This window comes from Sycon ciliatum, chromosome 2 (assembly GCF_964019385.1).
Source record: "Sycon ciliatum chromosome 2, ocSycCili1.1, whole genome shotgun sequence".
In the NCBI taxonomy this organism is placed as follows: domain Eukaryota; kingdom Metazoa; phylum Porifera; class Calcarea; order Leucosolenida; family Sycettidae; genus Sycon; species Sycon ciliatum.
Genome location: NC_088644.1, coordinates 21,923,480 through 21,946,024, shown reverse-complemented (window position 1 = coordinate 21,946,024; position 22,545 = coordinate 21,923,480). Strand labels below are relative to the sequence as shown.

The following is a 22,545-nucleotide window of genomic DNA, read 5'->3' as shown; positions in this document are numbered from 1 at the left end:
CAAAACCCGATAAACGCCAAGTTTGAGAAATTAAGATTTTCAGCTCAGTGTAATCAAAAGGTCGAGAGGCACCACCAGGCAAATTTCACATTCAAAATCTGACTAGAACCATTTCAAAACTGGAACCCAAATTTGGACTTAAGATACCAACCGCACATAAAAGAATCCTTTTTTGGCCATTATCCGAAAAGTGAAGAAATGGATTTAGCGGGTTTTGCCTCCCAGCTCTTCATGTACAGAGCCTATGGAAAACAACACACACTACCCATAAACCATTTCTAACGACATGCTGCTCACAGAACAATGAAAAACAGCCACCAACAAACAAACATTCAGAAAGGAAAGCTGAAGCTCACAAGTCACCACACTACTTCCACCACACAAGAAGAAGAACCAACCTGGAGAAGAGATGTCAAGGCATTTCCAAGGAAAGTCACCACCTTCACTGGGCTGGCTCCAGTTTGTGCTGCTGCCTACACAAGTAGAGGAAAAGGAACAGAAGAAAAAGTTGAGTAGAAAACACAAAAAAGGTCTGGAAACAAGCCAAAGAAAACTATCCCTATTGGTTTCAAGTAGCCCAGCAGGTCAAGAATAATGCTACAATGTACCAGCCAATAGCTAACTAAAGCCAGTTGAAACTTGAAAGCCTGAAGTACTAAAAGTACAGGCTACTGTATGCAAACTCAAGCAGGAAAGAAACGATGTTCTTCTGCTTTCTAGGCTTAGAGATGCAGATTTTGGCTCCAAAATATGTGTGAAAAGTGGCAGCCAATCAGAGAGTGCGACCTCTTGAAGGCAACACACCACACCAGTAGTACTAGTAGTAGGCATTTCACCCCATTTTTTGAAATCGCGTTTTTTCCAGGTTTATCATCGGTAATCGATGGTGGTGGGTATCACAAGGTCACACAGAAAATTTTATTGAAATCCACAGTGATACCACTCAGATATGAAGGGTTGAAGATAGGCAGTTGCATAAGGCGAAATCAATACAATTTGTGGCACCAACAGCATCTCCGAAGTATCATCAGTGGATATAGTCACAAAACATCAGAGTGTTTTTTTCAAGCACACATCACTCACTTACACCAACAACCCTGTATGGATCGAAACAAAACAGATCAAAGTTCAGAATAGGCAAGAATACGGCAATTGTGACCGCAATCACTATAGCAACTCCATAGCAACCCATAGCAACGCCATAGTAACCCATAGTAACAGCTTCAGTTTGCTGTGAAATGAACTGATAACGACATACTGGCAGGCTCCTGCGGGTACTAAAGCGTAAGAGCTATAAAGACATTCTTCTGGCACAAAAACAACACAAAGCTTCCTCGTTGTACGCCGTACACCGCAACGTGGAGGGTAAGCAAGCGCGCGCGCGCGCGAATTGCTGCACAGGACATTCGTGCCCACAGTCATGCCATCTCAAGTGATTCCAAGTTGGCAAGAAGTTCCTCAGGACCTCTGTTGGTAGCTTCTTTCCATGGTGTGATATCTGCCTCCCTCTCCTTCAACTGCTCCATGCAGCAGTCATGAATTGCCTGCTGGTGAGCTTTGAAATTTTGGTGAAGCGTACCTGGCTGCGTATATCAAAGCATCCCCTCATCAGAGGGTTTCTCCAGCAGCCACTGTGCTTTTTGATTGTTCGTAAACATCAGTAGGCCTTTCAGCGCAACCGTGTCTAAACTTGGCTTTCAGTACGCTTTGAGAATTCGCCCAGGTAGGACGACGCATCGTCGTTCTCCTCCGCCTAAAGCGCATACTTCTCAGTGCCTACGTACATAATGTCTCCTTGCGCAGCGATGCGCAAGCCCTGGTAAACAAGAACTCTACTGTTTCCGAATGGAAAGACGACGCTGAAGACGATAGGCAGCGTTTCAAACGCGAGCAAACAACAGTTCTTTGTGAAAAACTCTTTGCTGGTAGTGTACGTGATCTACAACTCGCAAAAATGTACGCACTATGACGTATGTGGGATCTACTGAAAGCTGAACGTCAGAGCAACACGATGCGCCCAACTATCAGCCCGTACAACGAAGCATAGCGCGTACCTGTACAGTTTTGCGCATGCACTTGACTGGTGCCACGCAAGTACGCACTCTCACCTTAGCAAATTTTGACAGGTCCTGTCACGTGCCTGAAGTGCCTACTAGTAGTAACAGTTAGTAGCAAGGTCATGTCACAGCTACATGTACATACAGTGCAGCTACATGCTACAGCCACAGGCCATGTCACACATGCACATGTTAGTACTAGAGAGGTGGCATGCATACAGACTGTGACAGCTCACACCTTAAAGGGGAAGTATACCCTAAAATCAAATTTTCACCAGTTGTAGTCTTCTGGGCGCTGAGTCGAATGGTCTTGGTCCGAGGAAGCTGCGACGCTCCCTTCCTACTTGAATCCCAATCGAACTCGCGCACTTCCACCGAAACTGGGTGACTGCGCCCTACTAGATGGGGATTTGTATGCAAAATGTCACTAAAAGCGCCATTTCGTTCTTATAAAAGCACGGATGACCGCGATTGGCCCATATGTTGTAGTCTTTTGGACGCTGAGTCGACTGGTTTTGGTCCGAAAAGGCTGCGATGCAGCGTTCCTCCTTTATTCCCAATCGAACATGGTTGAACAAGCGGTCACGTGCTCCTGGGTGCCCAAATCACCTGGTCACCGCGCCAGCAGGTGACAAATTTCACACCAAGGTTCAACTCGAGTTCAACTCGAGTGACAGGACTGCACCCAAAAAAGGTCAAACAGGCTAGTAAGTTGTACCCTGCAGGCACGGTGACCAGGTGACTGGTGTACGCAGGAGCACGTGACCGCTTGTTCAACCATGTTCGATTGGGAATAAAGGAGGAACGCTGCATCGCAGCCTTTTCGGACCAAAACCAGTCGATTCAGCGTCCAAAAGACTACAACATATGGGCCAATCGCGGTCATCCGTGCTTTTATAAGAACGAAATGGCGCTTTTAGTGACATTTTGCATACAAATCCCCATCTAGTAGGGCGCAGTCACCCAGTTTCGGTGGAAGTGCGCGAGTTCGATTGGGATTCAAGTAGGAAGGGAGCGTCGCAGCTTCCTCGGACCAAGACCATTCGACTCAGCACCCAGAAGACTACAACTGGTGAAAATTTGATTTTAGGGTATACTTCCCCTTTAAGCAAGCAGTACATGGAGCTTGAAGAAAAAGAGTTGCTGTAGGCACATGACCTTTCCATGAGTCAAGGGCATTGGAAAATAGACTCCGTGTGATCTGCTACAAACCTATCAGCGTTTACCATACAATGTACAGTGTAGTTCAGAAGGACCAACAGCTCACGGAGCTGAAGCACAACACGACTGCCCATGTCTACAAAGTAGTCGATCCACTACACTGTCAAGAAACGAGTGTGCAATGATGTACAGCCATGTACTTTGAGTACACACAGTGGAGTGTTGTTTCACTGACCTGGTCTCCTACCAGCGTAGAAATGCATGCGTGAAGGCGGTCAACAACTGTCTCCGCAAGAACTTTCAGACTGCTGTCCATCTATGGACAAGAAAACGGACCAAACAGAACATAGCGACATGTACCGGAAAGAACATAATGGTGGAGAGAGCAAGAGAGTAAGTTACACTTATAAAGACAGGTAAGTCTAACAAATGAGAGAGAGTGGAAAGAGAGGGGAGGGGGGGAGAGAGAGAGAGAGAGAGAGAGAGAGAGAGAGAGAGAGAGAGAGGGGGGGGGAGAGAGAGAGAGAGAGAGAGAGAGAGAGAGAGAGAGAGAGAGGGGGGGGGGGGAGAGAGAGAGAGAGAGAGAGAGAGAGAGAGAGAGAGAGAGAGAGAGAGAGAGAGAGGGGGGGGGAGAGAGAGAGAGAGAGAGAGAGAGAGAGAGAGAGAGAGAGAGAGAGAGAGAGAGAGAGGGGGGGGGGGGGGAGAGAGACCAGGTTATACAGATTTATGTATGATCAAATCTGAAACTTGGAGTAAAGTCATGATAATCTTTAAAATAACTTCAGGTACGACGCAAGCCCTTGTTAGGATATACAAGTTAGACCTTGTGTCTTTACATGCAGCTCTTCCCACGTGTGGGTAGTGGTGGTGCTGGTGCTGGTGGCGCATGCGTGTTACGTGTGCGTGCCATGACATTCGTGATGACTAACTACACGTAGAGGAATTCTGCATGAGGACACTTAAATACATCACTGAAACGATACAATGCACACTAACCTTCACTGACTGGTCACTCATTTCGCCGCCAAATTTGGTGTAAAACCTGGCGGTGAGAGCCACATGGAAACATGGAAATGAGCACCGAGGGAATATGCTTCTCATCAAAATACGTTCGTTTGATTGCACTTCCATCGCTACTTCGAAGTACTCAAAGTAATGAATTTATAACAGTGTTTGAGACTACGTGTACATGATGCCAGCAACTGTCATAATATTCGTTCCTCTTTATACAGCCTCACCAAACTTCATACAATCTCCGTATTGAAAAAATAGTCAGTGACTCCATGCTAATTCACTGGCTATGGGAGTCGCAAGCAAACCAAACACCATCCCCCATCTGAGCAGCGTTTCACAATTGGCTGGCATCCAGAACAGTCTAGACTGCTGTATCCGAAGCCAGCTCACACTACACTACAGGGTCCTAAGCCGACCCAGATGTAACTGGTAAAGGAACAGATACCGCCAGGCATCCCGGCTAGGGGTGCACTAAAAGATGTCTCCACACTAGGCCTATTCCAAACATTGAATGTCTCACGGCGCCTTCCCGGCTGCCCTCACTGCACAGGCGTGACTCGTGACCAAGACTGCCACCGGCAACAAAACACACTCACTTCAGAAGGTTTCTCCAGGACTTGACCATCAGCGTGTTATCGAAATGAACACTCACAGCAGCCACGTCTTGCAAACACGTCCATACTGCATGGCAGTTGAAACAGCAACACGTACACAAACACACACACTCGCGCGCACATACACACACACACACACACGCACGCACGCACACACGCACACACACACACACACACACACACATGCATACACACACACACACACACACACACACACACACACAAACACACAACTGAAACTGCAGAATAACTCCGAAAAGATGCACAACACAGACACCTGAGAAGATCCAGAATGGAGAAGAGTAAAGAGTAATTGAGTAAAGTATCCAGCACAAAGTAGGCTGCAGCACGTCCCATGCTGTATTACCCGGGTATAAGGCAACCTTTATTCCCGTAGCTATGCAGAAGACGTTACTTCAGTAACGTCTGGCGCTAGCCAGGGTCCACACAGCTTTAATTTGGTGTTTGTGTGTTTGATTGTTTGTTTGTGTCACGCCTGGCGCTATCCCGTATCTGTCCCGTACTGTACCGTACCAGCAAAGACAGCTGGCCACAATATTTTTGTTTGTTTGTGCCATCGACATGCCTGGCGCTATCCCGTACCTGTCCCGTACCATCAAGAGTACGGTACCATCAAGAGAATGAGTATATATGCGAAGTGTATCGGGGAATGCATTCAGTGCAGTAACATTTTGTGTGGATTTGTGTGCGAGGCCGAGATCCCACTAGCAGGCTGGCTGGGCCGCCTGTCGACCAGCCCGGGAATCGCATGTAGGCCGATCGCATAATAATTATAACGTATCTACGGATCTACAGTCATGTAGATCTATAGCAGGGAGTCATATTATGTAAACGACTCCCTGCTGTATGGGGAGATTTTATGAAGAAAAAAATACGAAGTAGGGAGACGAGTAAATGCAATCAGAATGGATGTTAGTTGCCGTCAGTATAATAATAAGAAGAAGAAGAACGCCCGTGATCGGCAGAGTCAGCGCCGGTCCCAGGAAACGTCAGGACAGACATCCCGTCGACTCCAGAACGCCCGTGATCGGCAGAGTCAGCGCCGGTCCCATAGCTATGCAGAAGACGTTACTTGTACTTCAGTATCTCATTGAAACGTTTTTGCAATACAATGATGTAGCTAATCAAAGGAAAAAGCATTTCCATCAGTTCTAACAACATGCACGATGATCTAGGCAACAAAGCATAGCGCAGGGCCCTGAGCTTCCAAGCTCTCTCGTTTAAAATTAACCTGGAAATCTACTTGAAAAAGGGGTAGTCAACTAATAACCGGGATTCAACTAGTATTGATCATATCTATACTGAATTGGTAAATCGAGGCCCCAAGTACCGGGGGTCAACATATAACTGACGTCGACTTAACTAAACCGTAGAAAAAGTAAAGTAAAGTACGGTACTTACAAGCTGGGAAATGTTCACTGGACTTGCTCTTCGCCACTGTCATTTGCTCCAAGTGAGAGAAGCAAACCTGCGAGACGCACACACGCATGCACAGACGCGCACGCGCGCACACACACACACACACATATACACACACGCATGCACGCACACATATGCGCGCGCACACACACACACACACACACACACACACACACACACACACAAACGCATACCCATTATAGAAGGCCACATGGAAGTAAGTTACCCTCAACTCCTTCCCGCAATCATGATCACTGAACTTCAACATCTTTCTGATCGGAGATATGCTCCCAATGCCTCAAGGATAATCGTAGAACTCCAATCGGAGTTCGCTAAGGCTCTTCCAATTTACATACATCGCCAATGAATACAAAGTGGACACAAACGGACAAGCAGACGTTCACCTTTGCGTCGCACCATCAACTTATTCATCCAGGCGGTGGGGCTCAATTCTTGCAAGCAGAGGTCGTTTTGCTGCACTAGCTCATCAAGAGTGATATACAACTATTTTTATAGACGACAGTAGTCCTGTTCTCGTATGAGTTGCATGCTTGACAGGCACTGCAGCATACCTTGAGTGAATTATAACTCTGCCGAAATACGTTCAGCAACTCCGACTCTAGTCCAGAAAACAGGAGGCCGTAGCTAGTGCTACTCTCCTAACAACCAGCACACACACATGAAGTGACACCAACAGACAAACAAGCAAGATAACGTTTAGCAACATCATCAATTGTGTGCAGGGCTGCAACGAATGTTCTAAAAGGCTGAAGAATCTTTCTACAAAGTATAATCTAAACGAACGAAGATTCTAACATTCTAGGACTCTCTCTCTCCGTCTCTCTTTCTGTTTCTCTGTCTCCCTCCCTCCCTCCCTCCCTCTCTCTCTCTCTCTCTCTCTCTCTCTCTCTCTCTCTCTCTCTCTCTCTCTCTCTCTCTCTCTCTCTCTCTCTCTCTCTCTCTCTCTCTCTCGCTCCTCTCTCTCTCTCTCTCTCTCTCTCTCTCTCTCTCTCTCTCTCTCTCTCTCTCTCTCTCTCTGTCTGTCTGTCTGTCTGTCTGTCTGTCTGTCTGTCTGTCTGTCTGTCTGTCTGTCTGTCTGTCTGTCTGTCTGTCTCTGTCTCTCTGTCTCTCTGTCTCCTCCTTCGTACAATACTTTGTGCATCCTGAACTCTTTTAAAGCAGCTCCTGCAGTTCAACTTCAGTATGGCATCATGGCACGATCAGATGGAGGCAATTGCACAAGTCTGCGCGTCCTTAGTCATCTATCAGACAAGAAACCAAGGCGGGGACTCGGGAGAGGCACGCCGCTCTGGCGGGATATTACGGTACATTCACACTTATCCACGGTAGAATGCAGGAACACAGGAACGCAGGATTGCAGAGATCACATGTACAAACCTGGCAATGCTCCAGCGCATCCTTGGCCAGAGTCAGCGCTAACACAATGGCTTGCTCACACATACCCAAGTGAAGCTGGTCGTCGGATGTCCTTTAGCAAACATGATAAATGAGCAGGAAAGAATGAAACACACCGGTGTTGTGACGGCCAAGCAAAGTGGCAAGCATCATCATAAATCATGTGGCGACTTCGGATACTGTAAACCGGGAAACTTTTGCGCTGGTTTTAGTTTGCGGTTTGAGAGAACAGACCAATTTGAACCTGGAAATGTGTGCGATTGGAGACACTTTCATTAGTTTTTCGCTTTTTATACTACAGTTCTACACTTTGCAATTTCACACCCCTCGAGAAAAAAATGTTGAAGCTTCCAGATTACGAAAGTTTCCCGATGTACAAAAGGCATTGTTGACCCTGGATTAGTGCAGCAACAAGCAAAGATGGGTGCTGCAGTCAACAGCGTTTCCTGTCGCCAAATCAAAAGCCAGGGATGTACAAAAACAACTTCGAAGACATAATAGTTAACACATGTATGCGGTTAACATGGCAGCTATGGACATAAGATTGATTCCCAAGCTTCACAGGGTGCACTGCGGATGCAGTTGAGCAAACGCCACCTAGTGAAAGACGGAATGAGACAGCAAGATCACCAGGACATGCTGATCCATCTACTGTGTTGTCTGGACGGGCAACATTACTTAGCTTCCAACAGGGCTACTAGTGTCATACACTGCAAATACTCTGCAAAGCTACTCACCATTTCAAGATGTGATTGAGATAATTCACAGTCGTAGATTGACACTGGGATAAGAACTATGGGTGTACAGTGCAGTGAACACACACACACACACACACACACACACACATACACACACACACACACACACACACACACACACACACACACAAACACACACACACACACACACACACACATACACACACACACACATACACATACATACACACACATACACACACACACACACACATACACACTTGTACTTGTTGCTCACTGCCAAAACTGGTCACGTGGGTCTCCTCGGAAGAGGGGAGAGAGACTCAAAAGGAATCTTGGAAAGATGACTCAATTGGCTATTGAACCACCCAACGACCGACACCCCCTGAAATCCCCAACACTCTGGGTGGACTTGAAAATGATCCCACTTATGGGCTCACCACACCTCAGTAAGTGGGTGAAGACAAGGTGCAGAAAAAGGATTGACGGCATCAGGGTATCCGTCCAGGGATCCAACTGCAGTTACCCCTGCCCCCCAGTGAAGGTAATGCTTGCTATTAGTGTGGGTGACTAAATCAGCTTATATCGGATTCATTCACATACACACATACACACACACACAGACACGCACACACACACACACACACACACACACACATACACACACACACACACACACACACACACACACACACACACACACGCACAACTATATTGCATATTAATTTTGTTCACTACCAGAAATAGCCCATGTAGAGGGGACGGCTCGATACCGGGACGTTTTGACAGCCAAATTTGTATAGACCCAAACCGATCATCAGCGTTGATTTTTCACTCGAAATATGTTTGTGAAAGGAAACTGGCATGTTGAAGTTTGCTCTGGGGCCAGAGTCAATCGAACTGAGCCACTCCTTTGTGTTGACCCATTGCCTCCAAGTTGCCCAATTTTTCGCTTCAAAAAAGCTCAAATCAGAGGTGGCTCCAAACCGGACACGTTTTAGAGTGCACGTCAAATTCACTCTGGGTCTGAAATTAGGTAATTGCTATCGCTCCATGACGGCCAGTACAGAGTAACAATAAGCCTTGTGTGTGCTTCCATTAGTTTTGATTGGTATGCGGTGCTTTATTGGCGAGAGGCGAGCCGCTGTTTACCTGCGACAAGAAGTTGATTTTTCGAAAGTCGTAAAACTCAAGTCGCAGTGCGAAGCAACACGTCAAAAACTCACCTGCTTGATATGGCGCTTCTGGTCATCGCAGAGCCATGAAATTTTGGCTCGGAGTATAACACATCGTAGTCTCACTGTGACATATGTTTTCTAATCAAAATACCAAGAGAGAAAGTGAATATTGAGTCCGTTCCGGTTTGCAACCGGTGTCCTATTTGAAACCGTCCCCTCTAGTATATCCCGGCGAAGGAAATAAAGATACAGAAGGAATCTTGAAAAGCGAAACCAACCGGCGATCAAACTACCCAACAGCCCCCGGCACCACCACCACTCCCCAAACATGGGTGGGCTTGGAAAATATGCCACCACTTTCAGGCCCACCACACCACAGTAAGTGAGAGCAATGTGCAGAAAGAGAACAAAAGAACATACACACGCATACATACATACATACACACACACACACACACACACACCACACACACACACACACAAACAAGTGTACATATACGCCCACATCCACACACAGAAGCAGCAGCAGCAAGGTACCTGTAGTAGGGGTCGCATAGATATCAAGTTGTCACCGACATTATCCTCTTGGACTGAAGACACAAGTAGCTCTATGCTATGAAGGCATTCATTACATACTCCCAACAGCTGCAGCACAACAAGGGCAAGCAAGGATTCAACGGTTCAAAGCTAAGAATACACACTTACAAGTCCCTATGTCAGGAAACAAAGCAGGACTCATAAAAGAGTGCTACTGTCCCTTGCCCATGTTTCATGCACGCTTTACTGCACCACGTAGGAATGCTCTACTTGAACTTGTAGCTGCACTCATGAGGTCTCACTGGCCAAAACAGTCAGCTGTCTGCAGCATTGAGTAGTAATGAATGCATATGTAAGCATTGAGTAGTAATGAATGCACATGAAGTATACAGAGCTACAGTACTGTCCGGTGCTGAAGAATGGGTCGCAGTTTAGGCTAGACTTTTCATGCAGAAATCTCTATCAAAATAATCCTATGAAAAAACACGGCTCGCGTGAGACTCCTATAATAGGATTTGAATAACGGCATAGTGGTTTTCATAGAAGTTGTAAATATGTGAAATACCTTTCCGAAAAATTGCAAAAATTCACTAGTTTGATACCTTTTTTTGCAATGCTAAGGTTGTCCAGAATGAGAAAATCAATATAATGATCAGGGTATGTATTTGGGCACTTTGACCGGTTTTCTGTACGCGTTACGGGGAGATCAACTGATGGTAAATTCACTACAGTGCACTTCTGTAGTCCGTGTATTTACCTGTGAACGGAGAGTCTGCTGATCGCTACAGCATAGACCTTGCTCTGCAGAGCACAGCACTGTCTGTGAAAAGCGCTGGAGACTTTCTGTGAGGAGACATAGAGAAACAATCCAGCCACAAGGAGATATATCTGAGGTCAGATGTACACGATTACACTGCATAGTACAACAAGCAACATCAGACTATCAACGGAATGCAGCTAGGCAGTGGGGATTGTTTGAGTGCCGTGCAGCCAAGAACTTGATGACGGACAACGGACACCAGAATCTGGAATCTGGAACCTGGAACGCCCATTGCCATGGCAATGATAGCGATGACTTCCTCACGCCGAGGCGCTAGACTTGCCACCTGCAATATGGCGCATGCTGCTTGAGGTTGCGAGGAAGACGCACGGACCACTCGATCACAGCGGTAGTTGGGAGACAGGATGTTTGCGGCTTACTTCTCAACCCTCTGCCGACAGTACTGGAACCAGGTGGATCTCTCCTGTGCTGTAGCGTACCAGTCCGTTTCAGGTAGACCGATGATGGTAAGATCCAAGGACACAACATCCCGTAAGGGCTTCTTGGGATCGTGCTGCGGGTATTTGCAGGGCAGCTCGCCAAACAGCATCTGCTTTGGCAGCTGGGTCGCCTCCGCCCGGGCAACATGAGCAAGCCACCGCACGCGGTGCTTGATGTTAACGTCCACCCCTGCCAGCTCACTCAGCGAGTCCAACGACAACCTTTCCTCCCATCGCTCACGACAAGAGATGCCGAGGGTGGTGCGGAATGTACTGATGGCGAAAGGTGTTGAGCTGGCAAACATGATCCGCATTCATACTACTCAGCGTGAAGAATCCAACTCGTGCTGTGTGCACTCAACAGACAGCTCTTGGCAGGGGCAAGCCTGCTGTAGAGCACCACTACAGCATTTCCTGGTCTACACTGCACAGACATGTACTGTGTCCAGTGTCTACACCGCACAGACATGTCCTGTGTCCAGTGGCAAACTCGAAAACACACACACACACACACGCACACACACACAAACACACACACACACACACACACACATACAAGCATGCATACACGTGCGAGCATGCATGCATAGTGCATACACTTGCACTTGTTCACTGCCAGAAACTTCTCAGTTTGTCTCCATGCAACAGGGAAGAGACAATCAAATGCATAGGTGCAGGTGCGACAGTGAGCTAGCATATGTGCATAGCATTTACCTGTCTTGTCAGTCCATGTGGATGAAGAAGCAGAGAGAGAGTCGTGCAGCAAGGGATTGAGTTAAGGATTGGATAGGATCAAATCGAGGTTTAATAGGGCCATCCGTAAAAAAATCTTCTTTCAAGAGACGATACTTGTTCATTCCTCTCCAGACCCACTCCCTCCCCCCTCCGAACGAACATACACACATTTATGCAGGGGATCGCTATTTTTAATGGAGTGAAAAATCCCCTCATGAAACATGACCAACAGCAAGTCCAAAGTCACCGTATACCTAGGTTTGCATTGCCAGTCGCACAACCTTGCCGTGGCTATATTCACCAGGCCGACTTTCACTTTTTGCAGGTTATCAACTACATGTATGCACAGTGCCCGTCCACATCTAGAGATCGGACACCTCATTCAACCGGGCATCTTGCAGGCACGTACATCCAGCCAAATCTTGAGAACTTTCTTCCTTTTTATGGCAGCCAGCAGAACTATATCACCGCAGACAATATCATAACCCTCAGTGCGTATAGACTAGTGCATAGTTGTGGATGGTATTGATCTTGTTTCAGTGACCCGAACAGAAGAGAATGGTGCATCGCATCCAACATGGGTGCACGGTGCATGTATTCGTGAGCTCCGGACGATTCTGAGGGTGTGCAGCACCCTTCAGTCCGGATGTGCCTCTATAAGAGACGTTATGCTGTACTTGTATATCAATGATCTGTGAAGAAGTGCTACAATGGAGTTGATACGTAACAATTTAGCAACAGCGTACTACCACAGGGTATATGTATTGAAAATGACCAGGTTTTTTTGTTAATAAATTTAATTAAACTGTCCACAGACAGGAATCGTTTGGGGAAAGGATATTAGCAGGTCTGAGAACACTTTCCACTGAGTTCCTTGGCTGCTCTCTGAATACCCCAATGTCCCGTCAGCCATTGTCAACTAGCTCATCAGCAGCACCAGCTCATCGTGATACCAATGTTAGTGCTTGTTGTTACATATCCACCACATCAGGTACAATGAATGTCAAGAATATCCACCAACCATACACTGTGATGAAAGAAACAAGCTGGCTAGTGCAGATGCCAATGAAAACCTGACAAGGAGGATGAACAATTTCAGGTGATATCACTACACATCAGGGAGTCGTAAAATACCACTCCCTGCTACATTGCATATTCAGAAATAGCAGCACTTCAAAAATCATTATGTTTTCGAAACGTGGGTTTATTTCCCGCACTTTTACCACGCCATGCCGCGTATATGCGCGTGCCTGCTGCGCCAGGCACTCAGCTGATCAGTAGATCCAAAAAAAGTGTAGCACACACAGGTACAGCTACAGGTCAGGTCGCGTCGAGGACCGGTAGAAACCAGGGAGTACGACTACGAGTACTAAACACCCGGGGTTTTGTACTGGGGGTACAAACTCCCTGCGATCCGCCACCCGGTATAGATCTACCCGCGATTCGGCACGCGGCATGGCAGTCTCCAGATCAGATCAGATCATGAGATGGGCGTGCACTCAGCAACTGCACTGCCGTACAGTCGTGCACGGTACCGCCATACCAGGGAGTCGTCAAATACGGTATTTGACGACTCCCTGCGCCATACCATTTTGCAGTGTCTGCTTCCTGCATGTGACAACTTTCAACTCCTTCCAAGATTTCCTTGAAGTAACGTTAGTTAGTTTGGGAGAAGAGGAACGAGAAAGTTTGTTTTTCAGAATTCAGCTTCGAGAGCTATCAAATCCGGAAATATCTCTGTTGTAATTTACATTGCAACTAGTGTGTGCACTATGGCCGAAAAAGGTGGTGCACAATGGATGCCTTTGCCTCAGGCGGATTCGAGTTGTCCGAAAGGTTTGGAATATTTGACCCAAGTGGATCAACTCCTCGTCAAACAAAAAGTAGAGCTTCTCGAGGCCCTCACCGGCTTTGAAACCGCCAATAAATACGTTGTGGCGAATACTTTGGGACAGCAAGTGTACTTTGCCGCAGAGAAGTCCGGCTGCTGTGAAAGGCAGTGTTGTACCCTTTCCAGGGCATTTGAAATTCACATTATAGACAACGCGAACCAAACGGTGATGGTATTCAAGCGGCCCCGTCACTTCTGCACAAACTCATGCATGGGCTGTACTTCCAGTCGCGTGACAGTAGAAGCACCGCCGGGCAATGTGATCGGTTATGTGCAAACCAATACCTTCTGCTGCAAGCCAACCTACACCATAGAAGCACCTGACTTGAGTCCAGTCCTCAAGATAACCAGTCCATGTTGTGGATGTGGATGCTCGTGTTCTCCGAAGTTTGCGGTGCAGACACTTACTGGCGAAGAGATTGGTTGTGTCCAGAAGAAATTTTCGGGTGTTGTCAAGGAGGCATTCACTGACGCAGACAATTTCAACATCACTTTCCCCATGGACCTTGACGTCAAGGTCAAGGCATCGCTTCTGGCTTCACTGTTTCTTATTGACATGCTGCACTTTGAGCAGAGCGGCAGTGGCGCCGGAGATACTGGAGAGGTTGCTGCAGCAGAGGGCCTCTGCTGCCTGCTGACTCTTCTGTGCAACTAAAGCTCAAGTCCAGGTATTGTCTCCCCGTGCAAAACACGCTTTCCTGGGGCGTGTGTGTCACGGGTTCAGTTTTGTTCATTATAACTATGATCTCATTGTCTTCATGCTGCTTGTTGTGCTTCTGCTGCTGCTTTCCCTTGGTGTCCTGGCTTTCTTGAAGCCAACAATCTGTCGCTACTATGGTGTTTTTGTTGCTGCTGTTATGGTCGATTCTTCCGGCCCAATTAACTTACAATCTCGTCAAACTCTTCCGATCTTCTCATGATTTTAGGATATTCTCTTTTGCTATTCATTCATTTTTGAGATATTTATATACGTCCTGCTCCAATGCCGCTTTTAAAAGTTTCACTCCAACTACAAACTGTGCTTGACAATCACGCTGTTACAATATTTCTTCACGTCGTCCTCTCATCATGATTTTAACTTCTTCGTCCATACTACATAATAATTATTGTAATGTTTTTTGTTTCCCACCTCAACGCATATTTCTAACATTAGGGAGTCTCTAGGTTATAACTGACAGCATGGTTATTCCTGTGGGTTAACGTTTTCAGTTCTGGCCAGTGATCACTAGTGAACATCTCCCCTTTGGCTGGGCCTGTGTGCTGCATGTTGCTTCTTGATTGCGGTACATGCACATCAAGCCGAGCAAGAATGTGCAGGCTCAGGACGTCAAGGCCAAGACTTGTTCTGCTCACAGTCAGGGTGCAGAGCCCGAGTCTGTGGGACGAATTTCAGAGGGTGCGGGGACTCACAGAACATGCCACTACCCGTGCACACATCCATACCTGAATAGAAGCACACAGAGCATGCAGCTACATTGTTCCATGTACATTGAAGCTGTAGCATCATGCCTCTTTGCTGTGTAAATATGCTTCCTTGGCTTGATGTGAGGCATTGTGTACACTGGATGAAATTAAAACTAAGTGATTGACTTGATAGATGATGAATTGAGATAAGAATATATTATCATGAAGATCATGCCGCTATTTTTGACCCAGATATCTATTGTACTTTGTCCCCTGCCGGGTAACTGCCGACTCAATCCGTGAACCCGTGGCACAATCCATCCATCCAAAATAGTACCACTGCCACTGACTTTTGAAAGCCTGATCTTCACCACGTGAAATACAATGTAAAAACCAGCTTGAAGCTGAGTTTTGAACATGCTTCTCCATACATTTATTTTTAGGGCTGAAACGATAATGCCACTGAATTACTTGGTAATCGATAATCCCGTAACACTCAACTACAATCGTTACGTTGGAGATTACTCGATAGGGATTTTGAGTCCAAAAAGTAAAATTCCCATTTTTCTTGAAGTTTGATTCGGTTTCCGCTGTGGTATGCAGTTGCCAGGGGTATGGTTTATGTTCTGATGTGACTTCAAAACTGCCATGTTTCGGAGCTACCCTTTTATTTCACTATGCAGATTCTTTGGTATTATCAAGAGTACATGAACCGCTGGCGACCGAACTCCACCCCCCCCCCCCCTCCCACAAACTCTGATTTTCCGGGCTCAGGTCACATGATAGCAAAGAAATATCATCTCATGTGTACCCAATGAAGGATGTACAGTTGAGGGTCCTGACTAAAAGCAAGAGGAAGCTCCCTCTTGCAGCAAGACTGGAGCTTCCTCTTGCTTAAAAAAGGTCCTAGTAGCCCATACTCAATTCTAACCGTACTGCGTAAAGCCCGATTCATACTTCATCTCGCGTACGGGAAACCCATCGCGCGACCGTCGCGCGATGGGTTTCCCGTACGCGACATAGTTGAGCTCAGATCAACTTTTTCGCGACGCGACGCGTTTCCCGTACGCGACATGAAGAATGAATCGGGCTTAAGGGTGGGAGGTTTTGAAGACCTGTTGTTTAAATGAGGTCGACATAGGGAGGGTGGTGCTCATCTCTTCTCCCTCGACCTCGTCGCATGTGCCTTCCGACGGAATGGTCAGGTGCCCCAGATGGGTCTCTTGGGGTTGGAAATGATCTTCATACACTTGAACTGGGAATCCGGCCCACAATCTCATGTTTGGAAGCAGGACATGGCAGGGAAGACTAATACAGTAGTCTAACCACTTTGCCCCCCCCCCACTTTTTTTTTCTTTTTTTTACTAAGGCCACACTGCGGCTTCCAATCATGACATGCAAGCAGCGGTGCAGCATCGCAGGCATGAATCGTGGACGTGGTGACGGGGTCTGATGTGCTCCACCGACCTAGGGTCTCGGCTTCACTGCACAGCAAACGCGTCGAAAGAAAACGGGGGGCTAATAATTATCCTGAGATGGGGGGGGGGGAAGAAGAGAAGAAGGAGAGGGAAGAAGGACAGAGAGAGAGAGAGAGAGAGAGAGAGAGAGAGAGAGAGAGAGAGAGAGAGAGAGAGAGAGAGAGAGAGAGAGAGAGAGAGAGAGAGAGAGAGAGAGAGAGAGAGAGAGAGAGAGAGAGAGAGAGAGAGAGAGAGAGAGAGAGAGAGAGAGAGAGAGAGAGAGAGAGAGAGAGAGAGAGAGAGAGAGAGAGAGAGAGAGAGAGAGAGAGAGAGAGAGAGAGAGAGAGAGAGAGAGAGAGAGAGAGAGAGAGAGAGAGAGAGAGAGAGGAGAGAGAGAGAGAGAGAGAGAGAGAGAGAGAGAGAGAGAGAGAGAGAGAGAGAGAGAGAGAGAGAGAGAGAGAGAGAGAGAGAGAGAGAGAGAGAGAGAGAGAGAGAGAGAGAGAGAGAGAGAGAGAGAGAGAGAGAAAGAGAAGTTTGTCTCTTTCCCTCAAACTAGTGAAGAAAGAGAAAGAGAAAGAGAAAGAGAAAGAGAGAAGAGAAAGAGAAAGAGAAAGAGAGAGAGAGAGAGAGAGAGAGAGAGAGAGAGAGAGAGAGAGACTGAGAGAGAGAGAGAGAGAGAGAGAGAGAGAGAGAGAGAGAGAGAGAGAGAGAGAGAGAGAGAGAGAGCTGGGAGATAGAAGAGCACAGTGCTCTTGGTGATGGGGACTGCGAAGGATAGCAGGTTCTGGGACATGTGCATGAGAATCAGAATATTGGTGAAGATGGCAGCAGGGTTATAAGGTAAGTAGCTGAACACTAATAAGAACAGGGAAAGCGTTGGCGGGCAGATTCAAAGTGCATCAGTAGCAGAGAGCCAGTCCTGAGCAAGAAGGTGACGGTACACCTTTTTCTTGAAGCTTTGCATGTGGGGCTGGGCGGGTGGGTGGTGGAACAGGTCTGGTGGCAGGGCATTCCACGTTGCAACGGTGCAAGCAGGGAATCCTTGGAGGCAGCTATTCCGGGTGTTGGCAGGCAGGCCAGTTGTCATCTGGTATGGATGGGAATCCTGCAGCTGGAGAGACTGACGGGTAGGTCTTGTCTCGGGGGCACGGTGGGTGGCTGGTTTGGGCAGCATCTGCTTCAGAGGGCTGGATGCATCTAGATAGCAGAGCTTGTAGGTATAGGCAAGTGCACCTACCAGGCGACGGAGTGCCAGGCTAGGGAGCCAAGTACCTGCTCCGATGATGTGGAGGGCCCTTCGCTGGATCTGGTCCAGCTTCTTAAGATGGGACGAGGGTGAGCCCATCCACACTAAGGGGCAATACTCGAGTGTGGGTCGCACAAAGCCGTTGCACACGCGTTGGCGGCTCTCGGCGTCCAGAATGGGAGACGCTCGCTTCAGGAAGCCAATCCGCTGGTTAGCACGGGAAGCTAGGGAGCGGAGGTGGAAGGAGTAGCTCAGGGTGTCGTCAAAGGTGACTCCCAGGAGTTTCAGCCGACTCTCTTCGCTGACCGGTGTGCCGTCAAATGTTGCTCGAGGGAGCTCCCAGGGCTGGCGATGGTGGCCTATAGACATAGCCTGCGTCTTGGATGGCTCAAATCCTCCACTTATATCCCCAACGGGAAAACGCATCAATGCCCTGCTGGAGGAGCTCGGAGCCACAATCAATGTCAGCTCTTGATGTGAGGCAGTGGAAGAGAGTGGTGTCGTCAGCGTAGGTTGCTAGCTCCATACCTGGTGGGGAGGTGGTCCTCGCCATCATTGGTGTAGAGGATGAACAGGATGGGACCAAGGATACTGCCCTGCGGCACGCCAGCTGTGGTCGGGTACGGACTGGAAGGTTCACCTCCAACTGCAACCCTCAAGTGACGCTCAGTCAGATAATCCCTCAGTCAAGCGAGAAGTGGACCAGTTATACCATAGCATTGTGCCTTGTGCAAAACGCCTACATGAGAGACGCGGTCGAATGCGCCAGCCACATCAACTGCAATGACTCTAACCTACATTGTAGCGAGTCGCACTACCAATTTTGAGTCGACTTGGGCACGAGTTGACTGTTCCTGGACAGTCTGGTACATTGTAAACGGAGCCGAATTCGCAGATTGCCTTCCTTTCTGCCGAAGTTTTCCTGTCATGACTAATAATCATGAAAACATTGAAAAGTACAGTCATGTACAATACATGTACATGTACATGACTGTACAAGTCATGTACATGTACATTGTACAAGTACTAAGTGTACAACATGTACCGGTAAGTCCTCAATCTCCGTACTACATGTACATGTACACGTCCTATTCACTGTTCCTGTCATCATGGTTGAGTCTCGTCCAGCCCAGGGTACCGACTACCGAAGCCAGCTTGAGAAAAGCTTTCGGAAACAAACAGGTTTTCGGAATAAGCATCCAGGCAAAATAATTCTCTGTTACGTTACAGCAGTACATGAGTCTACAGTAGTCTGATCCAATGTCTGGAGTGGGGGCCGATGGATTACTACTGTCCCCAAAATAGTACTTGTCAACATGAAAACATGAAAACTCACCTCCTTATGTCTAGTGAGTAACAGTAACCTGGTAACAGGGCGCATTCGCCGCATTGCCCAGAATAACTAGTTAGTTACATGACATCAGGGCCTGAACTCAAGCCAGGCTGCAGGGTGGACTCCAATGCCTAACACACATACAATGTATACATGTATGACACAAGTCATGTACACGCTACAGAACTTACTTGAAGGCTACATGCTGGTCCGTTTTAGACTTTTACTTTTAGTGCTTGGCCGGTTTGTCGCCTACATCAGGTAGTATTGCTTACATTAACATCTGTATTGTGATGAACCGTGTATCTTCCTCGGCCGCGAGTATAGTATAGACGCAGCAACAGCAGCAGCATTGCAAGAGCTAGTAAATACCAACCACATAAAGAATACAATGTGCATGTAAAGAGTACGTACCAATACTAACAACTCTCACTTTGGACAAAACACTGATCCTTGCAGTGGTTCGTAGTGGTAGTAGGACTTGCTAGGTGGCAGGCGGTATGAGACCAGACTGACGACGGTATGACGCCTGCCAAGTTCAGGTAGACTTGGACATTGCAGGAAAGGGAATGTGGGGTGAGATACTTCTTCCGTACTTGACGAATACGTCTGACAAAGCCACAATGATGCCCACATTGATTGTGTTTATAGATAGACTAGCAGCACCTGCGGCCAGCGTTGCCTGGCCGAATGTGGCATGCGGGTGAAGCAGCAAGTACGTGAACAGCACACGTGCTCAGCACGTGGTGGTGGCCAGACCGCTGAAGAGGAGGTGGCATGGTGAGGGAGGTTCTTCATCGTTGGAAGGAGAAGGAGGGACGTCTGTTACGCCTTCGGGAGGCTGGTCAGGGTTGTCCATCACCTGGTGGCGGATGAAGCGGCTCAAAAAATTCATAAACTTACGAACAAAAGTGCGATGCGCTCTTCACTGCAGATCAGATGCAGAGTGCAGTCAGTGCAGATCTTTTGTATCCTTTTGTTGCAGATGTTTCTATTTGCAGAGAACGGTTCACCATGGTTCACGCGCGTGGTCCGCAGCGCTTGTGCGGCTGCTAGTGCTACCAAGAGTAGATAAACAAGAGTGTGCAACTCCGGATCTCTCCTGCACAATCTGCAGATACCCCGCGCCCACGGCGGAATTTTTTGTTTACGTCACCTTTTTTCAGAGAAACGCGGCTTTGCCGCAGAGCAGTGTGAGAGCACGTGCTGGGCACCGACCTTGTAGTGTAAAGCCCAGCCAAATGCACGAGGGAAAACTCTCCAAAAGGCTCGCAGCGCGTGCGTCGTCGAAAAGATTACGTCAACAAAAAATTCCGCCGTGGGCCAATCCATCCGGAGTTGCACACTCTTGTTTATCTACTCTTGGTGCTACCTATGGCCTAGGCTAGGTGGCTACGTCTGCTACATGATTCGCACGCTTCGCGTGCTCAGTGCTTCTGCGCGCGGCTGCTACTGCTACTCGTGCTGATCGTGTCTGCTACCGGTTACCATGTACCACCTACACTGTTCGCACACTTCGCGTGCTCAGCACGTGGTGGTGGCTACACGATTCGCGTGCTCAGTGCTTCTGTAGCTGTGGCTGCTTCCGCTAGCTACACGATTCGCACGCTTCGTTCGCACCCTTCGCGTGCTCAGTGCTTCTGCGGCCGCTAGCTACACTGTGCTACACTGTTCGCACGCTTCGCGTGCTCAGGGCAGCGTGACACAAAAACACACGTCACAGGTGCCTCTTCTTTATAAGGAGCGTGACACACACACACACACACACACACACACACACAGACACACGTCACAGGTGCCTCTCTTTTAAGTAAAGATGTGTTGCATCTAAACTGCTTTTGTACTGCAGATCTCCAAGGCAGATAAATAATTAATTGCGAAACGCAGGAAATACTGCGAATAGATGACACACGCACTGCTAGCGTTTGCATTGTCGTATTGTTAGACTTTGGCCAAAGTGATAATAATAACTGCATAACAAATATGAGTGCATGGCGCGGAATCTCTTCCAGCTAGCTACGCCATGTACATAACATTTTAGTTACATTACATTACAATAGCGAGAATTCGCCAATAGTATAGAGTGCTCAGCACCACAAGGATGGAGCAATACCTCTGTTCTCTTCTGCGGTTGTGTACATGACATTACATTGTAATGATGTACAGTGTAGTGTGGTATACCCTGTACTGTAGTGGCACAAGGACGTAACCTGTGACAGTTTGGGCGTGTACTAGTACTAGTACATGATTATGCTGTACTGGTATAGTCACTGCTATACTAGACGGTACACGTCATAAAGGAGCTCCTCCTCTGGCCTCGCTCGAAGTCCATGCATGGTGATAAAATAGTCTCCTACCTGTGCTGAAAAGGTCGTCAGGAGTCTCAAACCCGTGTACAACAAGACCTGGCTGTCTCCCCCACTCCATGGCACCTAAAAGTCCTTATTGCCTACATCATAGTCATGTACATGTGCAAAGAAGGTTTGGCACATACATGACTATGATGATGATGATGATTGTACTTGTATACATGTATACAATGACTTATGTACATGTGCATGTATGTATGGCGACCGGACCAACACGCGATGACCCACCAGGTCACGTGAGGTGCTAACTGTAGCTCTGTGGCTATCGTTATTCGCCATTTGAAGAACATGGCAATAGGCTGTCACTACATGGTATGTGAGCAGGACACTGACGCTGACAGTGACTATTTAGAACTTCGAAGAAGATCTACCCTATTCCCGAGCATCCGTCGTCCGCATGCCACTGCCACGTAACCGTCGTTGTCTTATTCCGGGTTACCTGTTTTTCGACACTCCCATAACACGCTATGAGTATGAGCTAACAAAACCCATGATAGCGGCAGTGCCCGAGGAGGTCTCCATTGTCAGTTGTGCGTGAGCACTGTCAAATTCGACTGCCATAACCAGGGAGTAGGCAGGGAGTAGGCGGAGAGTTACAGTAGTGGACCGTCAGCAGCGAGACACGGAGAGAGGTGATTGTGAGCGGACAGCTGGTCTGCGCTGCTGGACTCTGCACATTTCCGTAGCGTTGCTGCTCTTTCATACCCAGGAGTT

The 22,545-nt window shown here is 47.7% G+C and overlaps 2 protein-coding genes across 4 annotated transcripts in view; one reads left to right on the top strand and one right to left on the bottom strand.

The window, feature by feature from the left end:
* LOC135809213 (FIGNL1-interacting regulator of recombination and mitosis-like) overlaps positions 1-13,315 on the bottom strand; it is a 34,082-nt gene extending 20,767 nt beyond the window's left edge. For 2 of the 3 annotated variants that reach the window (XM_065322505.1, XM_065322506.1), the window contains exons 1-12: positions 12,973-13,314; positions 12,111-12,153; positions 10,894-10,979; positions 10,137-10,244; positions 8,440-8,495; positions 7,685-7,775; positions 6,859-6,945; positions 6,269-6,335; positions 4,829-4,913; positions 4,215-4,260; positions 3,454-3,534; positions 399-473 (exon numbers count right to left, since the gene is read on the bottom strand). In XM_065322505.1, coding sequence (XP_065178577.1) covers positions 399-473; positions 3,454-3,534; positions 4,215-4,260; positions 4,829-4,913; positions 6,269-6,335; positions 6,859-6,945; positions 7,685-7,775; positions 8,440-8,495; positions 10,137-10,244; positions 10,894-10,979; positions 12,111-12,153; positions 12,973-13,044 — 897 coding nt within the window. In that variant the 5' untranslated portion in view covers positions 13,045-13,314. Of the gene's footprint in view, positions 1-398; positions 474-3,453; positions 3,535-4,214; positions 4,261-4,828; positions 4,914-6,268; positions 6,336-6,858; positions 6,946-7,684; positions 7,776-8,439; positions 8,496-10,136; positions 10,245-10,893; positions 10,980-12,110; positions 12,154-12,972 lie in introns of all 3 variants that reach the window. The other variant, XM_065322507.1, reaches the window with a different exon arrangement.
* Positions 13,316-13,730: 415 nt separating this feature from the next.
* On the top strand, positions 13,731-15,480 carry LOC135810794 (phospholipid scramblase 1-like). The gene has a single exon (XM_065324231.1). It carries the CDS (start codon positions 13,904-13,906, stop codon positions 14,675-14,677), a length of 774 nt encoding a protein of 257 aa, XP_065180303.1. The 5' UTR covers positions 13,731-13,903; the 3' UTR covers positions 14,678-15,480.
* Positions 15,481-22,545: the final 7,065 nt, after the last annotated feature.